At 44.9% G+C, this 24,552-nt stretch overlaps 1 protein-coding gene across 1 annotated transcript in view; it reads right to left on the reverse strand.

Moving 5' to 3' along the window:
* SLC27A2 (solute carrier family 27 member 2) overlaps positions 1-8,348 on the reverse strand; it is a 43,804-nt gene extending 35,456 nt beyond the window's left edge. The window contains exon 1 of the mRNA XM_083586592.1: positions 7,740-8,348. Within this exon, the coding sequence (XP_083442718.1) occupies positions 7,740-8,217 (478 nt within the window). The 5' untranslated portion in view covers positions 8,218-8,348. The remainder of the gene's footprint in view (positions 1-7,739) is intronic.
* Between the last annotated feature and the right edge of the window lie 16,204 nt (positions 8,349-24,552).

The following is a 24,552-nucleotide window of genomic DNA, read 5'->3' on the forward strand; positions in this document are numbered from 1 at the left end:
CCTTGGTTCCCAAACGCCAAAAACCTGGAAGTAATTGTTCCAGTTTTCGAACGTTTTTCGGAAGCTGAACATCTGATACGGTTGTTGGCTATTGTTTACGGGGTGCCTGCACCAATCAGGAGCTGCACCTTGGTTTTCAAACATTTTGGAAGTCAAATGGACTTCCGGAATGAATTAAGTTTGGTGCTTTGGTTTTTGCTGTTTATTTTGTATTTTTGTTTTTGAAGCTTTTACAGTTATTTTGTTTTTGTGACTGTGTGGATGATAATTTTTATCATTTACAATGCTGTCTTATTTATTTTATAGTACAGTACATTGATTATTGCTTTCATTTTATGGATCAATGGTCTCGTTAGATAGTAAAGCTCCAAACCCAAATGCCAGACAGCATTAACAAGAGAAGTACCATTATTCGGAACAAGGTACTGGGACATTTTGCTGTTATGTAAAGTATTAATGTAACAACAGAATAGAAGCAGAAGAGTAGAATAGAAACCTTAAAAGGCAGATACTGCATATACAATGGTATCTCAGCTGTTGAACACAATCCATTCCGAAAGACCGTTTGACTTCCGAAATGTTTGACAACCTAGGCACAAAGGGCAATCTCCAAAGTCAATGGAGAAAATGGAAAAACACGCCATGGAAGCCGTTTGACTTCCAAGGCGCGTTCGAAAATGGAAGCAATTGCTTCCGGTTTTCGGCGTTTGAAAACCGAAACATTTGGCTTCTGAGATGCTCAAAAACTGAAGTACCACTGTCGTTGACTCTGGCCCTGCACAGCATCCTTGGTTCTTCTAATTTGATTTCTGGCAATCTGAGGTGGTAAAACTCTGTCTGGATGTAACCACTGCAGGCCCATCTAACTGAATATTTCCCCATTCAAAATATTTCTGTAGCATGTACGAAGAGAGAGTTCTAGCTAAGTTAGAGGAATTTGGGGGTCGGAACCGCCCTGAAATCTCATGGAGAAGGACGATATATAAGTCTAATAAAGAAAACAATAAATAAAAATGCTGTAATAAAGAGCATTCAGCCATCGAAGCCCCCACCAGCAATGTTAGGTTTACCTCCTTTCTGAATATGAGAGAGGAGTTTTGCAAAAACCAACCAGCTTACAGCCTATGATTCTGCCTTGGCAAAAGATGCTCTCAAGTAAATAATTTACACACACTATTGTTTCTCTTTCTCGGGTCACAGCAATTACAAGGGCAGATAAGAGAAAGGAGGGAGGAACTGCATTGCACTTCCAGAAACTATGATTGGCACAGGGAGGCTGTTATTAGACCATCAGTGTATCAGATGAACTTGCTCGGTAACTTGTTTGTAGTTCTGTTTTCTTAATTCAGGTCATTGTCTAATCCTTCATTTTCCACAGGTAGGATTTTAAAACTGATACTTTATGCCAAGTAAACAACGATAATTATCCATTATCTCATGTAGATACGGATATATCAGCAATGTGGGCATGTTTACAAGAAAATGCAGGCTAACGTTCAAACAAGGTATCTCTGCTAACTATTTAACAGAGAACAAGTGGCACCTTCTGCCTCCTATTTTTAAGTTACTACCATTACCTGTGTAAACCTGAGGTTGCAAGTTGTTTTAACCCAATAACAGGTTACTTCCAACATTTCCAGAGCACTTTTCAAAACAAACAAAACTTGTTTAAACTTGTATGATAGTATCCAGGCATATATTCTTGTTACAAATCTCACTATTCTGTCTGTTTGGATTTTTTTTAAAGAAAGCTTAGTTATTATTTATATTCCACTTTTCCTCCAAGGAGCTCAAGGTATTGTGCTTTCCATTTTATCCTCACAACAGCCCTGTGAGGTAGGCTAGGCTGAGAGATAGTGACTGGTCCAAGGTGAGCAAGCAGGCTTCGTGTGGCCGAGTGGGAATTTGAACACTGGTCTCTCAGGCCCTAGCCCAGAGGTGGACTTTGGTAATCTTTCATAATATGGCGCCCCGTGCAAGGCCAAAAATTGGTGACCCCGAGTGGATCTTCTCAATTTTGCATCTCCTCGGCTCAGCACCCAGTGTGGGGGAACCACTCACACTGCCCTAAATCTAGTACTGCCCTAGACCATCACTCTAAAGGTAAAGGTAAAGGACCCCTGGATGGTTAAGTCCAGTCAAAGGCACCCATCTTGCTTTCAGGCCGAGGGAGCCGGCGTTTGTCCACAGACAGCTTTCCGGGTCATGTGGTCAGCATAACTAAACCACTTCTGGCGCAACAGGACACCGTGATGGAAACCAGAGCGCACAGAAACACCGTTTACCTTCCTGCCACAGAAGAACTATTTATCTACTTGTACCGGCATGCTTTCAGCTGCTAGGTTGGCAGGATCTGGGACAGAGCAATGGGAGCTCACTCCGTTGCGGGGATTTGAACTGCTGACCTTCTGATCGGCAAGCCCAAGAGGCTCAGTGGTTTTGACCACAGCGCCACCCCCATCCCTCTAGACCATCACGCTAACCACTAGGCCACAACATATAAGGTTACACGCATTTGTACTTTTATTTGTTGAATTGACACTTCCAGCTCAATGACAAAGATCCAGCCAAACTCTTATCTCAGAACCAAAATGTCGCTTAACATTCTGACCCTAATCAAAGTACAGTGGTACATCAGGTTAAGTACTTAATTCGTTCCGGAGGTCCGTTCTTAACCTGAAACTGTTCTTAACCTGAAGCACCACTTTAGCTAATGGGGTCTCCTGCTGCTGCCGCGCCACTATAGCACAATTTCTGTTCTCATCCTGAAGCAAAGTTCTTAACCTGAAGCACTATTTCTGGATTAGCAGAGTCTGTAACCTGAAGCGTATGTAGCCCGAGGTACCACTGTATACAGAAGCAAGTCCTAGCACAATAAATGGAACAGCTGAAAGCTTCAATCAGATAAAGCGAAAACCAAACGCATTAGGGACACATGTTCCCATCTGAAATGCATTCAAACAAGAAATGCACCCTCTAAAACACATAGTTTTATTTGAAACTTCAAAATCTCAAAGTGACAGGAGAAAATGCAATAAAGGAAAGCAATTTAAAACTAGGAAACACAACAATAAATAATGCAAAATACATAAAATGTTTGCCCAATAACGTACGGGCAAGTCGTACCAAAAGATATGCAGCTGTAGGAGCCAACTTAATTACAGTGGTACCTTGGGTTAAGAACTTAATTCATTCTGGAGGTCCGTTCTTAACCTGAAACTGTTCTTAACCTGAGGTACCACTTTAGCTAATGGGGCCTCCCGCTGCTGCCGTGCCGCCGGAGCACAATTTCTGTTCTCATCCTGAAGCAAAGTTCTTAACCCGAGGTACTATTTCTGGGTTAGTGGAGTCTGTAACCTAAAGCTTCTGTAACCTGAAGCGTCTGTAACCCGAGATACCACTGTACTGAGATCCTGAGTTTTAGTCTGGCTAAAGTAGGGATGCCATATGTCTGGAATTTCCCAGAATATTGCAGTCGGAAGCAGTGTCCGGGCAGAAATTGCTAATGTGTTTTTGCCCAAAAATATTTTTTGAAAACTGGAACACTCACTTCCAGGTTTCGATCGTTCGGGAACGATTTCTTCAGGGGCCAAGGCGTTTGAGATCCAAGGTACGACTGTATATTATTCACATTACATGACTAAGATTGCCATATTTTTATTTGACTCTGCTCCTTAGCCTTCAATAGCCACCTGACACACAGAAATAGGGCGGCTGAAGCATTTCCTAGGCGACAGCTAAGTGGCGGGACAGAAGACAAGCCCACAGGTTCAGGCCAATGGCTGATCTAGTCCAGCATTGTTCTCAAAGTGGCCAACCAGAGACCTATGAGAAGCCCTTAAGCAATGCAAGACCACTCTCCCCTCCTGCAATTTCCAGTAGCTGGTATTCAGAAGCATATGGCCTCTGACCATGGAGGCAGAGCAGACCCCTCAAGGGTAGCATTGATAGTCTTCTCCTCCATGAATTTGCCTAATCCTTTCTTAAAAGCCATCCAAATCGGCGGACACCACTGCCTGCTGCAGCAGTGAATTCCAACTGTTAAGTTGCGGGTGAACATATCAGACGACACAGCGATTCTTCAAACAGCTCTTGTTTATTCACAGGCCAGGACAGAACTGAACTGAAGGGCTCAGTCAGCCTGCTTATATAGAGCTCTAGTACCACGTTACTGTAACAACTTTCTAAAACTATCCAATCACTGAACGACACTTTCGATCCTTCATTTGCATAACTATCTACAGTATCCCCCTGCTGGCCCAGGGTGGGAACTTCAGTACATAACATTAACAATGGGCTGTGCCAATAAGTATTTCCTTTGCCTGTTCTAAATCCTCCCAACATTCAGTTTCTTGGGATTTCTGTAAGTTCTAGTGTTATGAGAGACGGAGGGAAAGTTTTTGCTCAGATGGTTACAGCGTGGTACTGATAATGCCAAGGTTGCGGGTTCGATCCCTGCATGGGATGGATGCATATTCCTGCATTGCAGGGGGCTGGACTAGATCAGGGGTCAGCAAATTTTTTCAGCAGGGGGCCGGTCCACTGTCCCTCAGACCTTGTGGGGGGCTGGACTATATTTTGGGGGGAGGAAATGAACAAATTCCTATGCCCCACAAAGAACCCAGAGATGCATTTTAAATAAAAGGACACATTCTACTCATGTAAAAACATGCTGATTGCCAGACTGTCCGCGGGCCAGATTTAGAAGGCAATTGGGCTGCATCTGGCCCCCGGGCTTTAGGTTGCCTACCCCTGGACTAGATGATCCTCGTGGTCCCTATCCACTTTCTCCATGCCATTTATAACTGTATACACCTTTATCCTGTCGCCCCTTACTTGCCTTTTCTCCAAAACCCAAAATGTTGCACTCATTCCTCATAGGAAGGTTTCTTTGTCTCCTTAGTCAGTTTGGTTGCCCTTTTCCAACCCTTCTAAAACTCTACAATACAGTGGTACCTCGGGTTACAGATGCTTCAGGTTACATACGCTTTAGGTTACAGACTCCGCTAACCCAGAAATAGTACCTCGGGTTAAGAACTTTGCCTCAGGATGAGAACAGAAATCGCGCGGCAGCAGCAGGAGGCCACATTAGCTAAAGTGGTGCTTCAGGTTAAGAACAGTTTCAGGTTAAGAACAGACCTCCGGAACGAATTAAGTTCTTAACCCAAGGTACCACTGTATCATTTTTGAGGCAAGGCAACCATCACAGACTTGTATAACTAATTTAATGATTCCTAAGAAGGAATTTGATCCCTAGCATGGAATTTGCCTTTTTTCACAGCCGCTGCACACTGAGTGAACACCTTCATTAAATTATTGACTATGAGTCCCAGATCCCATTCCTTATCTGTCACCTCCAGGTGAGACCCCATGGGCATATATACATGAAAATAATAATAATAATAATAATAATAATAATAATAATAATAAGTCCCCAAATGCATCACTTTACACTTGTTTACATTGAATTGTACCTCACATTTCACTGTCCATTCACTCAGTTTGGATGGCTGCTTAGAAATTTCAGTGTGGTTCTTCTCATATATATTATTGGATTTTCACTTATCAGTCCTCTCTTTGCCACTGAAAGTCATATTGATACTTGGTCATAACTGATTCTTGCTTCTTAATGAGCCTGTATCTACGACCAATGATTGTAAATGTACCTTTGCTCTCCCTCACTACTCACACTGACCCAATGTCAAACTGCTGATAGAGCTTAATAAAAGATATGGAATGGCAACTATTCAGGTCACCCTATTGGTAGGGATAACCTCTTTTCTCCAGAAAGTCTCCTATCCCTTTCACAGCTACACGAGAGAGAAATGCAACAGGGGATACCATGCTCCATACCCAAAGTAAAAAAAAAAGGTTGCACCTGTGGAACTGCTGCCTAGCATGAAGCTTAATAATAGGAAGCAGTGCCACTCATAGGAGCCAGCAGTTTAAAAGTGCCACCTGCATTTTAATAAGGCACAATATCGCTGTCAAAACAGTGAATAATCTTGTGGAACCTCACATTTATGATGAGCGTGAGGATTTTTTTTCTTCAAATGTGCACCCAACCGCTTCTTGTTCTTCTATTACCTCAGATGAACAATACATCATATTATTATTATTATCATTATTATTATTATTATTATTGCAAAACCTATTGATCAGAGGCAACAAAAGTGAAAGACAGGTGCTTCAAGGCTCCCTCCCTCAAACCTGGTTTTGAAAAAGGTTGTTTTCTATTGACTTGATGGTGTGCAACACCAGGTTACTCATTCTTCCTTCAAAGAGCTCAGCACACACAGCTCCACCATCCTTCTGGGAGCTCATACTCGCAACACCCCTGCGAGGTGGGCTAAAGCTGAGATTGTGTGCATGACCCAAGGTCACGCTGTGGGATTCTGAATGGGTTTCCAACCATCATAGGAGCCAATTCCTAGGGGCTGAGGTACCTCCCCCCCATAAAATACAGTGGTACCTCAGGTTACATACGCTTCAGGTTACATACGCTTTCAGGTTACAGACTCCACTAACCCAGAAATAGTGCCTCAGGTTAAGAACTTTGCTTCAGGATGAGAACAGAAATCGTGCTCCAGCGGCACAGTGGCAGCAGCAGGAGGCCCCATTAGCTAAAGTGGTGCTTCAGGTTAAGAACAGTTTCAGGTTAAGCACGGACCTCCGGAACGAATTAAGTACTTAACCTGAGGGACCACTGTATTTGAGAGGGCCAAGGCTCCCCCAGAGTTGATGAGCATTGCCGCATCATGTACACAGTGACACATCATGCAATCCATTATATCAGGGTGGGGCTTACCTGCCCCCCTCCCATATTTTATTCAAGTCGGCACCCCTGCCCATCACTCTAGCCGCCAGTGCTAGATTAAACCCTGTGGAGGCCTCCACTCTAGGCAGTCGAGATCTCCGGAGGGGTCCTCACAAATTATCTCCTAATACATTCTTGATTTTACCAACCAACCATTTTAATAAAGCTTCCAATCAGCTACTCGCGAATATTCTACTAGGATCAGGGCTGGGTGGGAAAACACAACGCACTAACTCACAGAAAGTTTCGTATCTGGAGAGGTCTCGTGGGAGTGCTCTAGTGGGGTAACGCTGAACTACGAAAGGTTGTTTGTAATTTTCTTTTGATCCTTGGTTGCAGGGGCCCTAAAAGGCATGGATACTGCTAGGTGGGCGGCCATTAAAAAAAGGTTAAAAAACAGTAAAGGACCCCTGGACGGTTAAGTCCAGTCAAAGGCGACTATGGGGTTGCGGTGCTCATCTCGCTTTCAGGCCAAGGGAGATGGTGTTTGTCCACAGACAGCTTTCCGGGTCATGTGGCCAGCAGGACTAAACCGCTTCTGGTGCAACGGAACACCGTGATGGAAACCAGAGCGCATGGAAACACCATTTACCTTCCTGCCACAGCGGTACCTTTTTATCTACTTGCACTGGAATCATAGCTGTCAACTTTCAGATTTGAAAATAAGGTTATCAGCAGCATCGAAAATAAGGGATCAGCAGCCTCACCTGTCCTGGGGACAGTCTATGGGATATCTAACAATCCGGGATAGCAGCGCAAAACGGCGCTGGGATAAGGGAAATTGCAGCAAAAAAAGGGAAGGTTGACAGCTATGACCTGGAGTGCTTTCGAACTACTAGGTTGGCAGGAGCTGGTGACAGAGCAACTAAGCCACTACCAGCTGCGGGGGGGGGGGGGGGGGAGGAGAAGAGGATGTTCTCACCTGGGTCGGCCAGCAGCACTTTGGCGCCGCTGCACTGGAAGCAATGCACCAAGGACCTGGCCCTGATGTTGCAGTTGAGGCAGGCCATGGCGCAGCCCAGCTTGGCGCAGCCCAGCCACATCCACACGTAGGAGGGCTGGTTGCCCAGGAAGAGAGCCACGGTATCGCCCTGCCGCAGCCCTGCGTGCTCCCTCAGCGCCCTCGCCACCTGGTTGCTCCGCCGCTCCACCTGCTCGTAGGTGTACACCTCGTCTCGGAAGAGCAGCATGGGCTTTTGGGGAGCCTGGCGCGCCCGCTGCCTGAACACCTCCACCAGCGTCCGCGGTGGGACGCGCGAGGCGGCGCGGCGAGACCTTTGCGCCACGCGCACCAGCTGCAAGAAGAAGCCCAAATCCTGGAAGAGGTAAGGGCACGCCAGGTTCACCAGCAGAGGCAGCAGCAGCAAACCCGCCAGCGCCGTGTACAAGCCCGGGAACATGGTCTCGACGGCGCCTTGGGGAGGCTCGACGCCCGGCGCCAGCTCGTCGCTCCTCTCTGCCCAAGCGCGCCGAGCGCACTGAGGCGCCTCGCCTGGTTACCGGCGCAAAAAGTGACCGGCTCCTGCCAAACGAGGGGCGGGTCCAGCCAGCCAGACGGGAGCGCGCGCTCACGCTCACTTTCTCTCTCCAGATTTCCAGCCCGCCTGTCTCCCCCAGAAGCGGAGATCAGGAGTCTCAAACTTCTGTTTCTTTGGCGATCACGAGTAAGATTGCCTTCCATAAACACGGTTTGGGGTTTGTTTTGTTTTATGTGTGCGCGCTGACCAACACACAGTCTTCTATTCCAAAGGCGTGAGTATCGTTTTCCCAGTAGTGATGTATGGAAGTGAGAGCTGGACCATAAAGAAGGCTGATCGCCGAAGAATTGATGCTTTTGAATTCTGGTGCTGGAGGAGACTCTTGAGAGTCCCATGGACTGCAAGAAGATCAGACCTCTCCATTCTGAAGGAAATCAGCCCTGAGTGCTCACTGGAAGGACAGATCCTGAAGCTGAGACTCCAATACTTTGGCCACCTCATGAGAAGAGAAGACTCCCTGGAAAAGACCCTGATGTTGGGAAAGATTGAGGGCACAAGGAGAAGGGAATGACAGAGGACGAGATGGTTGGACAGTGTTCTCGAAGCTACCAACATGAGTTTGGCCAAACTGCGGGAGGCAGTGGAAGACAGGAGGGCCTGGCGTGCTCTGGTCCATGGGGTCACGAAGAGTCGGGCACGACTAAACAACAACAGAGTATCATGACGACTGGTAGATATCTTATGTGCTGCAGCCTTCATCCGCCTTCACAAGTGGTTTTAACATACCGCTTGTTTTTTGTTTTTAAGTTATTATTGGGTTTTATAAACAAGAATAATGTTATACAAAAAAAGTATGGTATACTAAGTTTTCTCATGTCATTTGTATATCACATACTGCTTGTTACCATCTGCCTGTTCTGCTCTTGATTCCTTTTTTAAAAAATAAAATAAAATTGGAGGATACAAATATATTTTTTTCTAAAAAAATTATTTTAACTGGATTTTACAAAACTGAAAATGAAACGACGAGTAAGGCATGATAACAAAAGGATGGCACCCTCACTCTTCCTGGTACAGAAATGGACCAGAAGTTGAATCCCCGCCCCACAGTACTGGCCATGGGACAGTGTCCTTTACCACATGGGGTGGGAAAGTAGGCTCCTTATGAACATGCACAGATCTTCCCTGCTGCAGAAACAGGAGTGCCAGAGGAGCAGCCCTGGTGCCCCCCAACACCTGTGGGTGGTGGCCTCACTCTGCCTAATGGTAGGGCCGCCCCTGAGGGCTTGGTTCGTTCTGTCCTCAATGTATGTTAGACTATGTAAAGCAGGGGTTGGCAACCAAAGGCCCATGGGCCACAAGCGGCCCACGGGGGTCGTTTAACCGGCCCCCGAGCCGCCCCCAAACCGAACCAAAGTTGTTGTTGACCTTGGGGTGTGTGTCTGTGTGTGAAGTTGTTGAGCTTTACTCACAAAGTCTACTGAGTTCAATGGGAATTGCACCCAAGAACCTATGCATAGGATTGCAACCTAAAATCAGAACAAAGGGATTTGCAGAAGTGTTAATGGGATTAATGCTTCTTATGTCTGGTCTTCAGTTGATAAAATCAAAATCATCAAATCAAATCTTTGTTATGGTCATAGACCAGCATAAGGAAGGGGTGGGGTGGGTACAGTCATTTAAAATCTGAAAAACGATTTGAAAAACTAAAAAGTATTTAAAGTCTATAAAAATCTAAAGGAGGCAAGGAAAGTCAGGAACATTAGACGGGAGTGGCAGAGCATAAGCGGTTAGTATATATAGCTGTCAGTCTACAGAGCACTCTGATATGTCGTCATAAAATCTAGTTTGTGACACAGGTCATCGTCCGACAAATTTTGAGCGCTACTGTGCAGAATCTGGCAACCATGTACGGTATGTTGTAGCATGGTTGGTATCTGAAAGCAGCAAGAAGGTATAGAATTGTCCTGTGCACCCTGGGTATGAGTATGCAGTAATGGTAAGATGAAACTAGTACGAATGACTCTGTAATATAGGCACCGTGGAAGCACATGCTCTGTTGTTTATAAAATTGAAACTTTCAGCGCAGAGATGTGCAATAGGGTGTCCAATCCTTGCAACAAAGGACAGTCCTGCAACAAGGTAGCATACCGTAATTGCAGTAGGAAATGTACAAAAAATGGACACACTTGAGACAGCAGAGCAACCCTAAATATAGAAAGCCTGTGCAATTTATGCTCGTTCATGTTAAACTGATATTATTCCAAACTTAAAAGGTAAAGGGACCCCTGACCATTAGGTCCAGTCATGACCGACTTTGGGGTTGCGGCGCTCATCTCGCTTTATTGGCCGAGGGAGCCAGCGTACAGCTTCCAGGTCATGTGGCCAGCATGACTAAGCCGCTTCTGGCAAACCAAAGAAGCGCACGGAAACGCCGTTTACCTTCCCACCAGAGCGGTACCTATTTATCTACTTGCACTTTGACGTGCTTTCGAACTGCTAGGTTGGCAGGAGCAGGGACCGAGCAATGGGAGCTCACCCTGTCGCGGGGATTCGAACCACCGACCTTCTGATCTGCAAGTCCTAGGCTCTGTGGTTTAACCCACAGCACCACCCGAGTCCCATTCCAAACTTAGGCAGAAAGAACAAGCCTTTAAAACAGATTGGATTGACATCGCCCTTTTTGCTGGCATATGTTCCCCTGAGTTGTCAGTTCATGTGACTGAGCAGAACTGAGTTAGAATCCAGCGTAAGTTTCCCCTGCCTCGTCGTGCTCCCAACCTGGAACACCCCTTCAGGGCTTGTGCAGGCAAAAGCTTAGTCTTGGCTCAGCCCTGGCTGAGCTGGGATGAGGCAGTTGCTACGGCATATTCTCCTGCTGAGCTGGGATGTGGAGCTTACACTGGTGTAGCCCGGCTGTGCCAGAAATAGACGGGCTATGCTGGAGTCCTGCTGGATTCCAACTCGCTAGGTCTGGTAGATATTGGGTTTGGATTGCTCCCTTCGTTTGCCACTAGGGAGCGAACGTGGACTACAGTGCATCAGTTCTCTTTAGGCAACACTGTAATCGAACAACTCTACAAGCAGAAACCCTCATAGTAAATATTAGAACAACAACAAACCAAACAGAAATCTATTTCCTCTGTTTACTCAACACACACTTCATTATTGCCTCCCAGAGCAAAACTTTGGAAAAAGAAATCAGGAAGCAGTTAGAGGTTTTATTAATTGCTCACTGTTTTGATTGTTTATTAAGGGTTTCAAAAGAACTATTTTGTAAATTCATTAACAGAAAGGCAAGCATAAGGCATAGGGTTAAGACAGTTGTTGATAACATTACTGTGCTATTTTTAACACTTGCTTGATCCAGGGGTTAGAAGGATCACTGCATACAGCCTATTTCCCCCCAACCCAAACTCATAACATTATGATTAAGCTGACAAGTAATAATATATTTTTATTACTTTGATTAAACGTGCAAAATGCTTTGAGGCTTCTGTTTTAGAATGGGAAGGTGGGGCTTTAAAAAAGTTGTTTTTATGAAAATACAAGCACATGCTTTACAAAATAGCACAATGCCATAAACAAACTTTTTACAAATGTCTACATTGATAAAACGACAACCCATTAAGTACCGTACTTCAGAAGGCACCGTAAGTTTAATGGAAAAGGGAAAAAAACCTTGCCAGGCTGCCGCTGGACTTCTTACCGCTCAGGGTTATGAGGAGTGTGTAGTGATTTTTCCTACCGCTTGTTAAAGTTTGTGCCTAGGTATTCTCTGACCTTGATGTCTTACTTTTTCCTGCTCCATAATTGGCTCGGTTGTGGGGGTCCTGGCCATATTGTATGTCTTGGAGACCACAGAAGGCTAGAGACATTCACGTTATTTTTAACATGCATTGGATTTCAGGTGATTTATAGCCACGCAGAGCTCTTCCTAGAAGAAAGTGGCTTCGAATGCAGCATATCTGTTGCAGAAACTCTAGAGGCTGCTGCCGTTTCGATCTCTTTCCCCCTCCTCAACCTCACGATAGTATTTCTCTACTGTCATGTGAAACATACATGCCTGCCTCATGATTTGAACTTGGGCTAGATTCCTGGCCTAGGGCCCACATTCTCCCTTTTTCGGAGGAGATTGCTACAGGGATGTGGCAGTCTTCAGACCAGGCCAACAGTCATTCCCATTGGCTAATGGTACCCACAGTGTGGACAGGCTGCAAAAGGACTGAGAGTTAGAGAGAGACGGGGCTAAGACATGCCATTAGGCTGTGAGTCAGCTGCCTTGAGTGGTACAGTCAAACCTCAGTTGTTGCACGTAGTCCGTTCCGGAAGACCGTTCGACTTCCGAAACATTCGACAACCGAGGTGCGGCTTCTGATTGGTTGCAAGAGCTTCTTGCACTCAAGCAGAAGCCGTGTAAGGTGTTCGGGTTCCGAAAAACGTTCCAAAACCGGAGCATTTACTTCCGGGTTTTCAGCATTGGGGAGCCGAAACGTACAATAACGGAGGTGTTTGGGAACAGAGGTTTGACTGTGCTAGGAATGACAGTGAGATGTCCTGTGGTCCCTTAGGCTTCTGCCTTCGGGAGAATATTGCCCTGACACTAGTGCTGAAATAAGATTCAGCTGCCAGACCTGATCAACTTATTAAAAAAATTACTAACATTTATTATCAATTAGTAATTGTAATTTTATTATAAATATATGAAACACAACAAGTAATCATTGCTTTTTTATTATTGAAAATTAAGAATAACCATAATTCGATTTGATTCATTATAAAGTCATACCTCGGGTTACAGATGCTTCAGGTTGCATTTTTTTGTGTTATGGACCGCCGAAACCTGGAAGTACTGGAACAGGTTACTTCCGGGTTTCGGCGGTCGCACATGCGCAGAAGTGCTAAATCGGCTTTGCGCATGTGCAGAAGCACCGAATCACAACCCACGTGTGCACAGACGCACCACTTCAGGTTGCGGACGCTGCGGGTTGCGAATGTGCATCTTGCACAGATCACATTGGCAACCTGAGCATCCACTGTATTTCTATGCTGCTTTTCATTCAAATGAATCCAAAAGTGGTTTACAAATAAACAACAACAACAACAACAATTTTGTTATTTATACCCCACCCATCTGGCTGGGTTTCCGCAGCCACTCTCAGCAGCTCACAGCATATATCAGAACATACTAAAACACCAAACATTAAAAACTTCCCAATACAAGGCTAACATGATAGAAAATAACAGAACATCACAAACACAGTGTAAATCATATAGAATAATTAACAAATCATCAGCGAAACAATTGCAGTCTGCAAAACACTGTTGCCGAAAGCAGATTTCCTTCAGAATGGATAGGTTGGATCTTCTTGCAGTCCATGGGACTCTCAAGAGTCTCCTCCAGCACCATAATTCAAAAGCATCAATTCTTCAGTGAACAGCCTTCTTTATGGTCCAGCTCTCACTTCCATACATCACTACTGGGAAAACCATAGCTTTGACTATGCGGACCTTTGTCAGCAAGGTGATGTCTGCAACAGTATAATGCCACCTTAAACAGTCATGGCTTCCACGGATGGGACATAATATTTAAAGAGCTAGCCTTGTCTAAACATACATACATACATGTATGTATGTATGTATGTACGTACATGTATACATACGTACATACATGTCTGGGTCATCCAGAAGTACATGGTGCCTAACTGGATTTTTTTTATTGCACTATATTTCGTATATGTCATTAATGTCATACATATACCGTAACTCTGAGTAACGAACGTAGCATGTTCTGAAGCCGCGAGAAGTAAGCTGCCTAGAAGCAGAATGCTGTATCTAAGCCTGATTTTGTTTATTTCCAAAAAGAGGAAATACTTTGCCAAAGAAGATAACAAAAAGGGAACTCACATCTGCATAAAATATGCACGCACCAATTCATATATGTATATATTCAAATTTAGAAATAATTAGCATAATTTAGATAGGAGTGAAGTACGTCCTGACCTCATAGCCGGGAAAATTATGACTAGGTGACCTGTGTCCCTGCTCATTCTGCTGCCCAGGTGCTGTTGATGTTTGATGGGCAACTTCAAAGCCGCTCCTGCTTTCCTTTCATAGGCTTCTTTATCTTTCAGCCAAAATTGTTGTGCAAGAGAATGCATAAGCAGGTTGCTGGTTGCTCTGCTCGCAAGAGATGGGGCGATTTGCTGCCTGATGAGTTTCTACTAGCACAACTGTAGCACTGGATCCCTCTGTTGCGTAGCTGTCAACTTTTCCCTTTTCTTGCGAGGAATCCTATTCAGAACAGGGAATTTCCCTTAAAAAAAGGGAAACATGCAGAAAACAGCATTCTTAGAGAAATCAAAAACTGGAACTGAGGGAAGCCGGGGGGGTGGGGGAGGGTGGGGGGAGCGAGGAAAAATGGGGGGGGGGGAATAAGGATGATATGTTTCTGGATAATATGTTTTGTTTTAATTTTGAATAAAAAAAGGTTTTTTAAAAAAGTGAATTTGGAAAAAAGAAAAAAAAGGGAAACGTTGACAGCTATGCTGTTGTGTAACGTTAAAACTCACCCGTCTGCTAGAGCAAGCAGCCCCAGGCAAGCAGACAGAGAGCGCAGGATACAGCCCAATAGCATCTTGCACCATGTACACAAGTCCCAATGCACATAGATGCAAGAACACCAAAGACCCTTTTATTTTTTCAGGGAATATTACACGTTCCCCATTAAATCCCGAGTGCACACATGATGCTATGCTGTTAGCAACCCCTCTGCAATTCTCAGCTCTAAGACTACTTCGGGTTCATCGTGAATGAGATAAAAAAAAAAATCTCTGTTTTTTAAAAAATACTTTTTTAAAAACTACGTGGCAAACTGGAAACGCTGAGCTGCCTGCAGCTGGCAGGCCCAGTGTCTTTCCTGCAAACAGCATGCATACAAAAAAAAATGCGTGCTATTGCAAGTCTCCCCAGAGCAGTTCTGCTTAGCATTTGTGACTCGAGAATATTGTTCTTACAATCTGGGCCACTGGAAACCGCAGCTGCCTGGCTTCTCTTCCACCCATGCTGTGAGCAGCAAGCTCTCGAAGGAATGTTGGTATGAATGAAATATATCCCAGAGAGCAGCTTCCCGAAACATCCGTGCCTTTCACTACTCAGCACTGTACTCCCTTTCAAAATAGCAGAGTGTAAGATGTCACGTATTAGAACCACTGACGGCATGGACTGGAGTGTATTGACACAGAAGGAAGTGCGCCCCATTTGGAAGACAGGAACGTAGCTCAGTAACAGAGCACAGGATTTGTATGTACCGTATTTTTCGCTCTATAAGACACACCAGACCACAAGACGCACCTAGTTTTTGGAGGAGGAAAACAAGAAAAAAATATTCTGAATCTCAGAAGCCAGAACAGCAAGAGGGATTGCTGCGCAGTGAAAGCAGCAATCCCTCTTGCTGTTCTGGCTTCTGTGATAGCTGCACAGCCTGCATTCGCTCCATAACACACACACACATTTCCCCTTACTTTTCAGGAGGGGAAAAATGAGTCTTATAGAGCAAAAAATACGGTATGTTCAGTCCCTGAGAGGACTTGGAAAAGCTGGAACCGCGAAGAGCTGCTGTCACTCACTCTAGTCTAGGAGTAGTGAATGTGGCAGCTTCCAGATATTGTGAGTTGAGGACCCGCCACCCGCATGGGATTAAAATAAGACACAAAGACACATTGTTGTTGTTGTTTAGTCGTTTAGTCGTGTCCGACTCTTCGTGACCCCATGGACCAGAGCACGCCAGGCACTTCTGTCTTCCACTGCCTCCTGCAGTTTGGTCAAACTCATGCTGGTAGCTTCGAGAATACTGTCCAGCCATCTTGTCTTCTGTCGTCCCCTTCTCCTTGTGCCCTCCATCTTTCCCAACATCAGGGTCTTTTCCAGGCACTCTTCTCTTCTCATGAGGTGGCCAAAGTATTGGAGCCTCAGCTTCAGGATCTGTCCTTCCAGTGAGCACTCAGGGCTGATTTCCTTAAGAAAGGATAGGTTTGATCTTCTTGCAGTCCATGGGAATCTCAAGAGTCTCCTTCAGCACCATAATTCAAAAGCATCAATTCTTCGGTGATCAGCCTTCTTTATGGTCCAGCTCTCACTTCCATATTGTCTTTGTCCATGGAGTTTTCTTGGCAGGGATACTGGAGTGGTTTGCCGGTTCCTGCTCCAGGTGGATCACGTTTGGTCAAAACTCTCCACTATGACCTGTCCGTCTTGGGTGGCCCTGCACGGCATAACTCATAGCTTCTCGGAGTTATTCAAGCCCCTTCGCCACGGCAAGGCAGCCACAACTTTATTAGTTACAGCATGTGCGTGGTATTGGCTTAGGCATTGGATAAAACAGTAATACATGACTCCACCCCGCTCAGCGGGGAGTCATTTCAGGGGTTAACAACCAGTGGGAGGAGCTTGTTGATGCAAATCCAATTGGAAACTTCCCCATGACGTCACCGGGGGTCGTGCCATGGCCCTAGCCACCAGCAGGGCATCGGGGAGGATCCACGATCACCGGATTCCTTAAACGGAATACCCAAAAGAGGAGGGGTAGATGATGGCCATACCCAATCCTCCAACACGGTACACATATTCCAATGCCTAACTGCCAATACCAAAAAAGTTGTGACAAGGCAACCAACCATAGTCCATAGCAAGGTCAATATGCAGAGGCAGCTGACCTAAAGGGGAGGGAGGGCGGGAGATCCAAAGCTGTCAACTTCTCCCTTTTCTTGTGAGGAATCCTATTCAGAATAAGGGAATTTCCCTTAATAAAAGGGAAACATTGACAGCTATGGGGAGATCTGATGCAAGCAGGAACCTACTGGGGTCAGAGCACTGCCACGCGGCTGTTTAAATGCAGCTAAAGCGAGATGAGCGCCGCAACCCCAGAGTCATCCGCGACTGGACTTAACAGTCAGGGGTCCCTTTACCTTATATAGAACAAGATTTAGCTAAAGGTGGGAAGAGTCAGGGGTGGGTCTTGTGACTTTCATTGAGGTCCTCCAAGCTCCCCCTTCTTTAGATCCATCACTATGAAAAATTATACTCTTCTAAGTTCTTCAAAGCGGATTCTTCTTCTGGGTGTTCTCAAAACATAAGGTAAAGGTAAAGGGACCCCTGACCATTAGGTCCAGTCATGACCGAATCTGGGGTGGCGGCGCACATCTCGCTTTATTGGCCGAGGGAGCTGGCATGTGGCCAGCATGACTAAGCCGCTTCTGGCGAACCAGAGCAGCACACAGAAATGCTGTTTACCTTCCCGCCAGAGCAGTACCTATTTATCTACTTGCACTTTGACGTGCTTTCGAACTGCTAGGTGGGCAGGAGCTGGGACCGAACAACGGGAGCTCTCCCCGTCGTGGGGATTCGAACCGCCGACCTCCTGATTGGCAAATCCTAGGCTCTGTGGTTTAACCCACTGTGCCACCCGTGTCCCATTCTCGAAACATTAAATAACTAACAAAAGCTGGTGGTCAGTGGAGTGGAAGAAATTGAATTTTGAGCTCTATTGCTCAACAATTTCAGGGAAGGATATAAGTCAGACTGGTTCGTCATCACACAAGTTAGGTATGTTGCACTGACAGCATTTATCCTAGCACTGTAAAGTGTTTTGTGTGCTCAGTGATCTGTGGCTCACTTGTGGGGCCATAAGGGAATCTAGCTGGGCAGATAACCTCAAGAGCCAACCTTTTGGTTGTTGTTCCAAATGTGATTTTTTCCCTTTCCAGAATATACTTTCCCTTGATTTCATTGGATGGCCTCAACTTGTAGTGTTGTGCCAGAATTTTACAATCTACTTTCTCCAGTCCACGCCATAATTTTATCAACTTTTAACATGTCCACTCTTGATTGCATCCCCCGTCCCTCTCTGATTTCTAGGATAAATGTCACATGTACGCATCTGAAGTACATTTAACACATATGACTTCCACCGAATAATAATGGGAACTGTAGTTTATTAAGGGGGCTAGGAATTGTAGCTTTGAGACATAAACTACAGTTCCCAGAATGCTTTGGGGGAAGCCATGTGCTTTAAATGCATGGTGTCGATGTGACTTGGGGTTCACATGATTCTTTAGAACAGACATTAGCTTTATAGGCTAATCTTTTCCCTCTGGAATTATTGGGGGGCAGGCACTTAATGTTATCTATGAACTCTACCCTAGCTCCCCTCTGAGTACATTGGTACCTTGGTTCTCAAACGCCTTGGTACTCAAACAACTTGGAACCCAAACACTGCAAACCTGGAAGTAAGTGTTCCGGTTTGTAAACTTTTTTTGGAAGCTGAATGTGCTCCATTTTTAGTGTTACGCCTCCGATTTGAGTGCCACACTTCCGTTTTGAGTGTTATGCTGAGGTCTGTCTGTTTTTGTTATTTATTTTGCGTTTTTGTTTTTTGCGGCTCTTTTCTTTTCTTTTTGTGACTGTGTGGAACCCGGTTCAGCTACTGACTGATTGATTGTGTGACTGCAGTACATTGTTTATTGCTTTCATTTTATGGATCAATGGTCTGGTTAGATGGCAAAATTCATGTTAAACTGCTGTTTTAGGAGTTGTTTTCAAAAGTCTGGAACGGATTAATCCATTTTGCATTACTTTCTATAGGAAAGCCCACCTTGGTTTTGGAACGCTTTGGTTTTGGAACGGACTTCCGAAATGGATTCCATTTGAGAACCAAGGTACCACTGTGTTAGGAACCTTCTAAAACAATAGCTATGGGGGTCATCTCCTAGCTGCAGGTGGGCATGATCCTCTTATTCCACCTGTAATCCAGGCACTGCTGACTGCCTGGCAGGTGGTCCATTTGTGAAAACTGATGTTCAATTTGTCTACTTTCCAACCTCCTGGCAAGAAGGCTGGTTATACTGGTGAGTTGCAGGAGCTAAGCAAACAGGGTTTTTTAATTCAGGTGACCAATTTTATGTTGTTTTTTTTAATCTACGGTTGGCCTGAAATGAACCGAGACTGAGAGATAACAGCTGGCCAACGGCCACCAAGAGAGTTAATGGCCAAGCTTATGTCTTGGAAAGAGGATGTGTATTATTGGAAATGAGGACTCAATACTTGGCATGGGGATTTTTACAGTTCCTGCAGCAGCTGCAAAAAAGGAAAAGGAAAAACAACAACGAGGATTGATTCTTTTACTTGTGAGTAAATTGCAGCCGGTCAAGTCTAAATTTAAATGGTGACAGATAAAATACTGATCATCTGTTTTATTCTAAAAAAGAAAATACAGTGGCAACGTGGTTGTCAAACGTAATCCGTTCCAGAAGACCGTTTGACTTCCAAAATGTTCGACAAGCAAGGTGCAAAGGGTGGTCAGCAAAGTCAATGGAGAAAATTGAAAAAAAGAAATGGAGTGGAAGACTTTCAACTTCCAAGGTGTGTTCAAAAACGGAAGCATTTACTTCCGGGTTTTCAGCGTTCAGGTTCCGAAACGTTCAGCTTCTGAGAAGCTCAAAAACCGAGGTGCCACTCTATTGTTGTTGTTGTTTAGTAGTTTAGTCGTGTCCGACTCGTCGTGACCCCATGGACCAGAGCACGCCAGGCACTCCTGTCTTCCACTGCCTCCCGCAGTTTGGTCAAACTCATGCTGGCAGCTTCGAGAACAGTATCCAACCATCTCGTCCTCTGTCGTCCCCTTCTCCTTGTGCCCTCCATCTTTCCCAACATCAGGGTCTTTTCCAGGGAGGGTCTTCTCATGAGGTAGCCAAAGTATTGGAGCCTCAGCTTCACGATCTGTCCTTCCAGTGAGCACTCAGGGCTGATTTCCTTCAGAATGGATAGGTTTGATCTTCTTGCAGCCCATGGGACTCTCAAGAGTCTCCCCCAACACCATAATTCAAAAGCATAAATTCTTCGTCGATCAGCCTTCTTTATGGTCCAGATCTCACTTCCATACATCACTACTGGGAAAACCATAGTTTAACTATACGGACCTTTATAGCCGCAGCCAATTGGCCCATAACAATTTTCTGTACCACCAGCTCTTAAAATTTTGCTAACGTGTGGGTCGCTTTTATGCTTTGGAGACTTCCACATTTTCTTTCATTTTGGTTGCCACGTGTTCAACTTCTCATACAATTTCTGAATCAAAGCGTGACTATCTGTACCCAGATTGCTGCTGTTCTGAAAGTGTGGGTTCATCAGGACTCAAACTGAGGGGTCATTCAGATTGTTATGTACTGAAGTTCTCACCCTGCGCCAGCAGGGAGATACTGTAGATAGTTTTCACTCAGGTCCACATATGCAAATAAGGGATTGAAAGTGACGTTCAGTGATTGGATAGTTACAGAAATTTGTTACAGTTGCATTGTATTGGAGCTCTATATAAGCAGACTGGCTGAACCCTTCAGTTCAGTTCTGTTCTGGCCTGTGAATAAACAAGAGCTGTTTGAAGAATTGCTGTGTCGTCTGATATGTTCACCCACAACTTAACACAGATTTTCTGTGCTGCTACCCAGCGCTGGTTCCACCATGAAGCAGAGTGAGGCGGCTGCCTCAGGCAGCAAATTCTGAGGGGTAGAAAGTGGCTAGAAAGGTGTTCCATGTGGTCTGCCCTGCAGCCCTGAAGCTCTCTTGCTGCTCTCACATGACTGGCGCACCAAGGAGACAACCCAGCTCAAATGGCATGCACCTCTCACCCCACTGGGGTGTGGGTCTCGATTGGGGGTGGCAGGCATCAGTGGCAGATCTTGCCTCAGGCGCCAAAAGGTCTTGGGACGGCACTGCTGCTACCTCACATGATGATCTGCCAATTGACGCATCTGCTTAGTCTTCCCCAAACCTGGTGATCTCTAAATGTTTGGGCCATATCTCCCATCAGACCCAACCAGCAAAGGTTTGGAGGGCACCAGCTTAGGGGGAACTGGCCAAGGCAGTTACGTGTCCTCAGGTCCTAGAACAGCTCATCTGCCCTGGCTGACAGTTCTGATCCTCCTGGACAGAAAAGGACTTTAAATGGACTTCTTGTCTGTGTCTAGCTTTGACTGAACAACAGGATCTTATTGAGCTCTGGGGCAAACTCTGGTTATGTTTGTGTCTGACCACATGGTCCCAATTTTTTGTTTGTTCATTAGTCCTGAGTTCTGGATTGGTCCTTGGTGCTGGCCATTGATTCTTGCTTTACCCTTGGCTCTGATTCCTCAGGTCTCGCTCCTGGCTTGTTCCTTGGCTTTGAGCTCTTATCTCCTGGTGTCGGGCTTCAGGAAATTGGCTTCCTTCCCTATGGCAGTAGATAAGCAGAACAAAGGAAAAGGAGTCTTCTTAACCAGATAGAAACTTTAATGATAACAGCAAGAGAACAAAGAATCCATTTTCTAGGAATGGCGGTGCTCCCAATTAATGGTACCACCCACTTCCTCCCTAGTCGCCCCCATCACTACCGCATCTTGTAACCTCATCTCGTAACCACTGTGCTTTCTGTGCTGCCACCTTACCAGCTCTTCTTGACTTTTAGGAATCTTGACAGTGAATCTGTTAACTCTCTCTCTCCCAGTGCTTCTTCTCCTACATCCCCCGAAAATAAGACCTACTTCCAGTTTTGCCTCTTGCTGTAATATAAGGCATCCCCCCCATATAAGACCTCCCCGATAAAAAGGCCTCCCCCGAACATAAGGCCTCCTCGGAATACCCTCTTTTCCCGAAAGTAAGACATCCCCCGAAAATAAGACCTAGCACATCTTTGGGAGCAAAAATTAATATAAGGCACTGTCTTATTTTCAGGGAAACAGGGTAGCTGTTCCCCATCCAGTATTTCCCAGCTTCTGCCTTCTGAACTATGTCCCTCTGCAAACCACTGTTCCAAATCTATACTGTCTTCCTGCTCCTGGGAAGTTTCAGGATCCTGATCAGGAGCAGGGGGAGGGGGAGGCTCCCACCATTCCTCCTCAGAGCACACCTCCTCAGCACTGTCCCAGACACCTGGTCCCCATGTCCAGGGTCATCTAGGACAGCTTGTCTATAGCTCAGCTCTGACAGGGGAAATGATATTAGACCATGCTTACAACTCTTCGGGGTCTGCAGGTAGGGATGGATGAACCTACAAATTTCTGTTTCTCATTTCCCCACTTTTAAACTCAGTTCTCCACATTTCCACAGAAATATGTGATTTTTTAAAAAAGCCCCTTGTGAAAATTCACCAGCATTTTATGCGAATTTCTCCTAACATGCACATTACTAAATTCATTTTGAGTAATAAACACATTTCTGCAAGCAATTTTTCCTAATAACGATTTCTGAAAGTTACTTCAGTGTATATTTTTTTCTGCAATGTCTATATCTTTATGCACATTTTCATCCGATGTATGCATTTTTGTACCCATTGTTGGCTGGAGAAACAGAGAAGTGCAAATTTCAAAAGAAAATTGTGTATCCCTTCATGTATTGGTTAAACACATATGAATTAGGTGGTTTCCATTGAGATGCAAACCAAACTGAGTTTATTCCTTGTCCCTAGCCGTATACTCAGGACAGTTGCACTAGAGTACAGAATTGCTTGAATTTAAATGTGTTATTTAGCACGGTGATTCTGCTGGCCCTGCAAACCTGTTTGCCCCTTGCCATGACTTGCAAAGTCAGAATAAATGATGAAAATTATACATATCTTTTTGAAATGAAGTAATGCAGTAAAATATAAAATATATAATGACAAGTAAGCAAGTCCATGCTTCATATGACTTGTAGAGTTCAGCTTTTCTTGGTGCAAATGCACACAGCCCCTAGACATATGCAGAGTCAGAGTTTTCCTAATCAGTCAAGTTGCTTAGAGGTGAACCAAAGTTTCAAAAACAGCTGATCAGTCAAGTTGCTTAGAGGTGAACCAAAGTTTCAAAACCAGCAGATGGCATAGAGGGGGACCTTTAGAGTTAACCTTGAGCCAATAATTAATTACCTAAGTTGGGGCTATCTGAGTTGAATGGCCTAGAATTTTTAGGAATCTTAATGGTCCAAATCCTTTATTTAAAATTTCTTTTCAACTGATGCCAGTTTCAGTAATAAAAAATAGAGGATTCTCTCAGCTGAATTCCATTAACCCTGTCTTAGCAGATGTCTGAGTGCACCATTGAATTGGGGCCATAATATTCCACTGGGGGGAAATTTTTATTTAGACTTGACATAAATGTGCATTTCTGTACAAGACATAAATATCACAAGTGTGTTTTCACCCATGGAGGCTCCTGCTTTAAATGGGTATGTAAAATAAACATAAACCCTGTGGTGGACCGAATGCTCATTTATTTTATTAATGCCTTTTCTTTCTTTCCTGGAGGCCGAGCAATCAGAGGGACAGTGGGATGCAATGAATAGGGTGGAGGAGAACTTGGGAGACCTGGCTGAAATTCCTTCGGAGCCATGAAGATTGAGAGGTGAACTTCAGCCAGTCATTCTTTCTCTCTTAGAGCTCAAGGGAGGTCCCACATAGAGTGCATTGCAGTAATCCAGTCTTTAAGTCACCCATGCCTGAGCTACTGAGGGCAAACTTTCCTGGTCCGAGAACAGTCATAGCTGTTATAACAGCCACAGTTGATAAAGAAGCACTTTTGGACATTGAGGCTACTTGGAAATCCAGCTGGGTTCAGAAGCACCCACAGACTATATACAGTGGTACCTCGGGTTACAGACGCTTCAGGTTACAGACTCCGCTAACCCAGAAATAGTACCTCGGGTTAAGAACTTTGCTTCAGGATGAGAACAGAAATTGCGCAGCGGCAGCGGGAGGCCCCATTAGCTAAAGTGGTGCTTCAGGTTAAGAACAGTTTCAGGTTAAGAACGGACCTCCAGAACGAATTAAGTTCTTAACCCGAGGTACCACTGTACTTGCTATTTCAGGAGGAATTCAACCCCAGCCGGGGCAGGCAACTGACCAATTTCTCAAATGTGGTATCGACTTACTGACAGTACCTGTGCCTGCAACGGTTTCTTACAATTCTAAATATGCCACCAGGCCTTAAAAATTTGGGTATCCTTATTTTTTTTTTTTAATATAAATTTTTTATTGGTTTTTCAACACATATTAAAAGACAAAACAACACAATACATAAACAAACAAACATATAAACACGTATAATTTCTTGACCTTTCTTTCCTAAAACCTTCTTTCAGCGACTTCCCCATACCTCCCCTTTCTGCATCCCTGTTTTAAATCCTTCCAGCAACCCCTAATTTCAATTTCTCATAGCACTTTCTTTAACTCTTTTTTTTCGTATCCAATTGTTTGTC

The sequence above is a fragment of the Podarcis filfolensis genome (genome assembly GCF_964270895.1).
Source record: "Podarcis filfolensis genome assembly, chromosome: 14".
Taxonomy (NCBI): Eukaryota; Metazoa; Chordata; class Lepidosauria; order Squamata; family Lacertidae; genus Podarcis; species Podarcis filfolensis.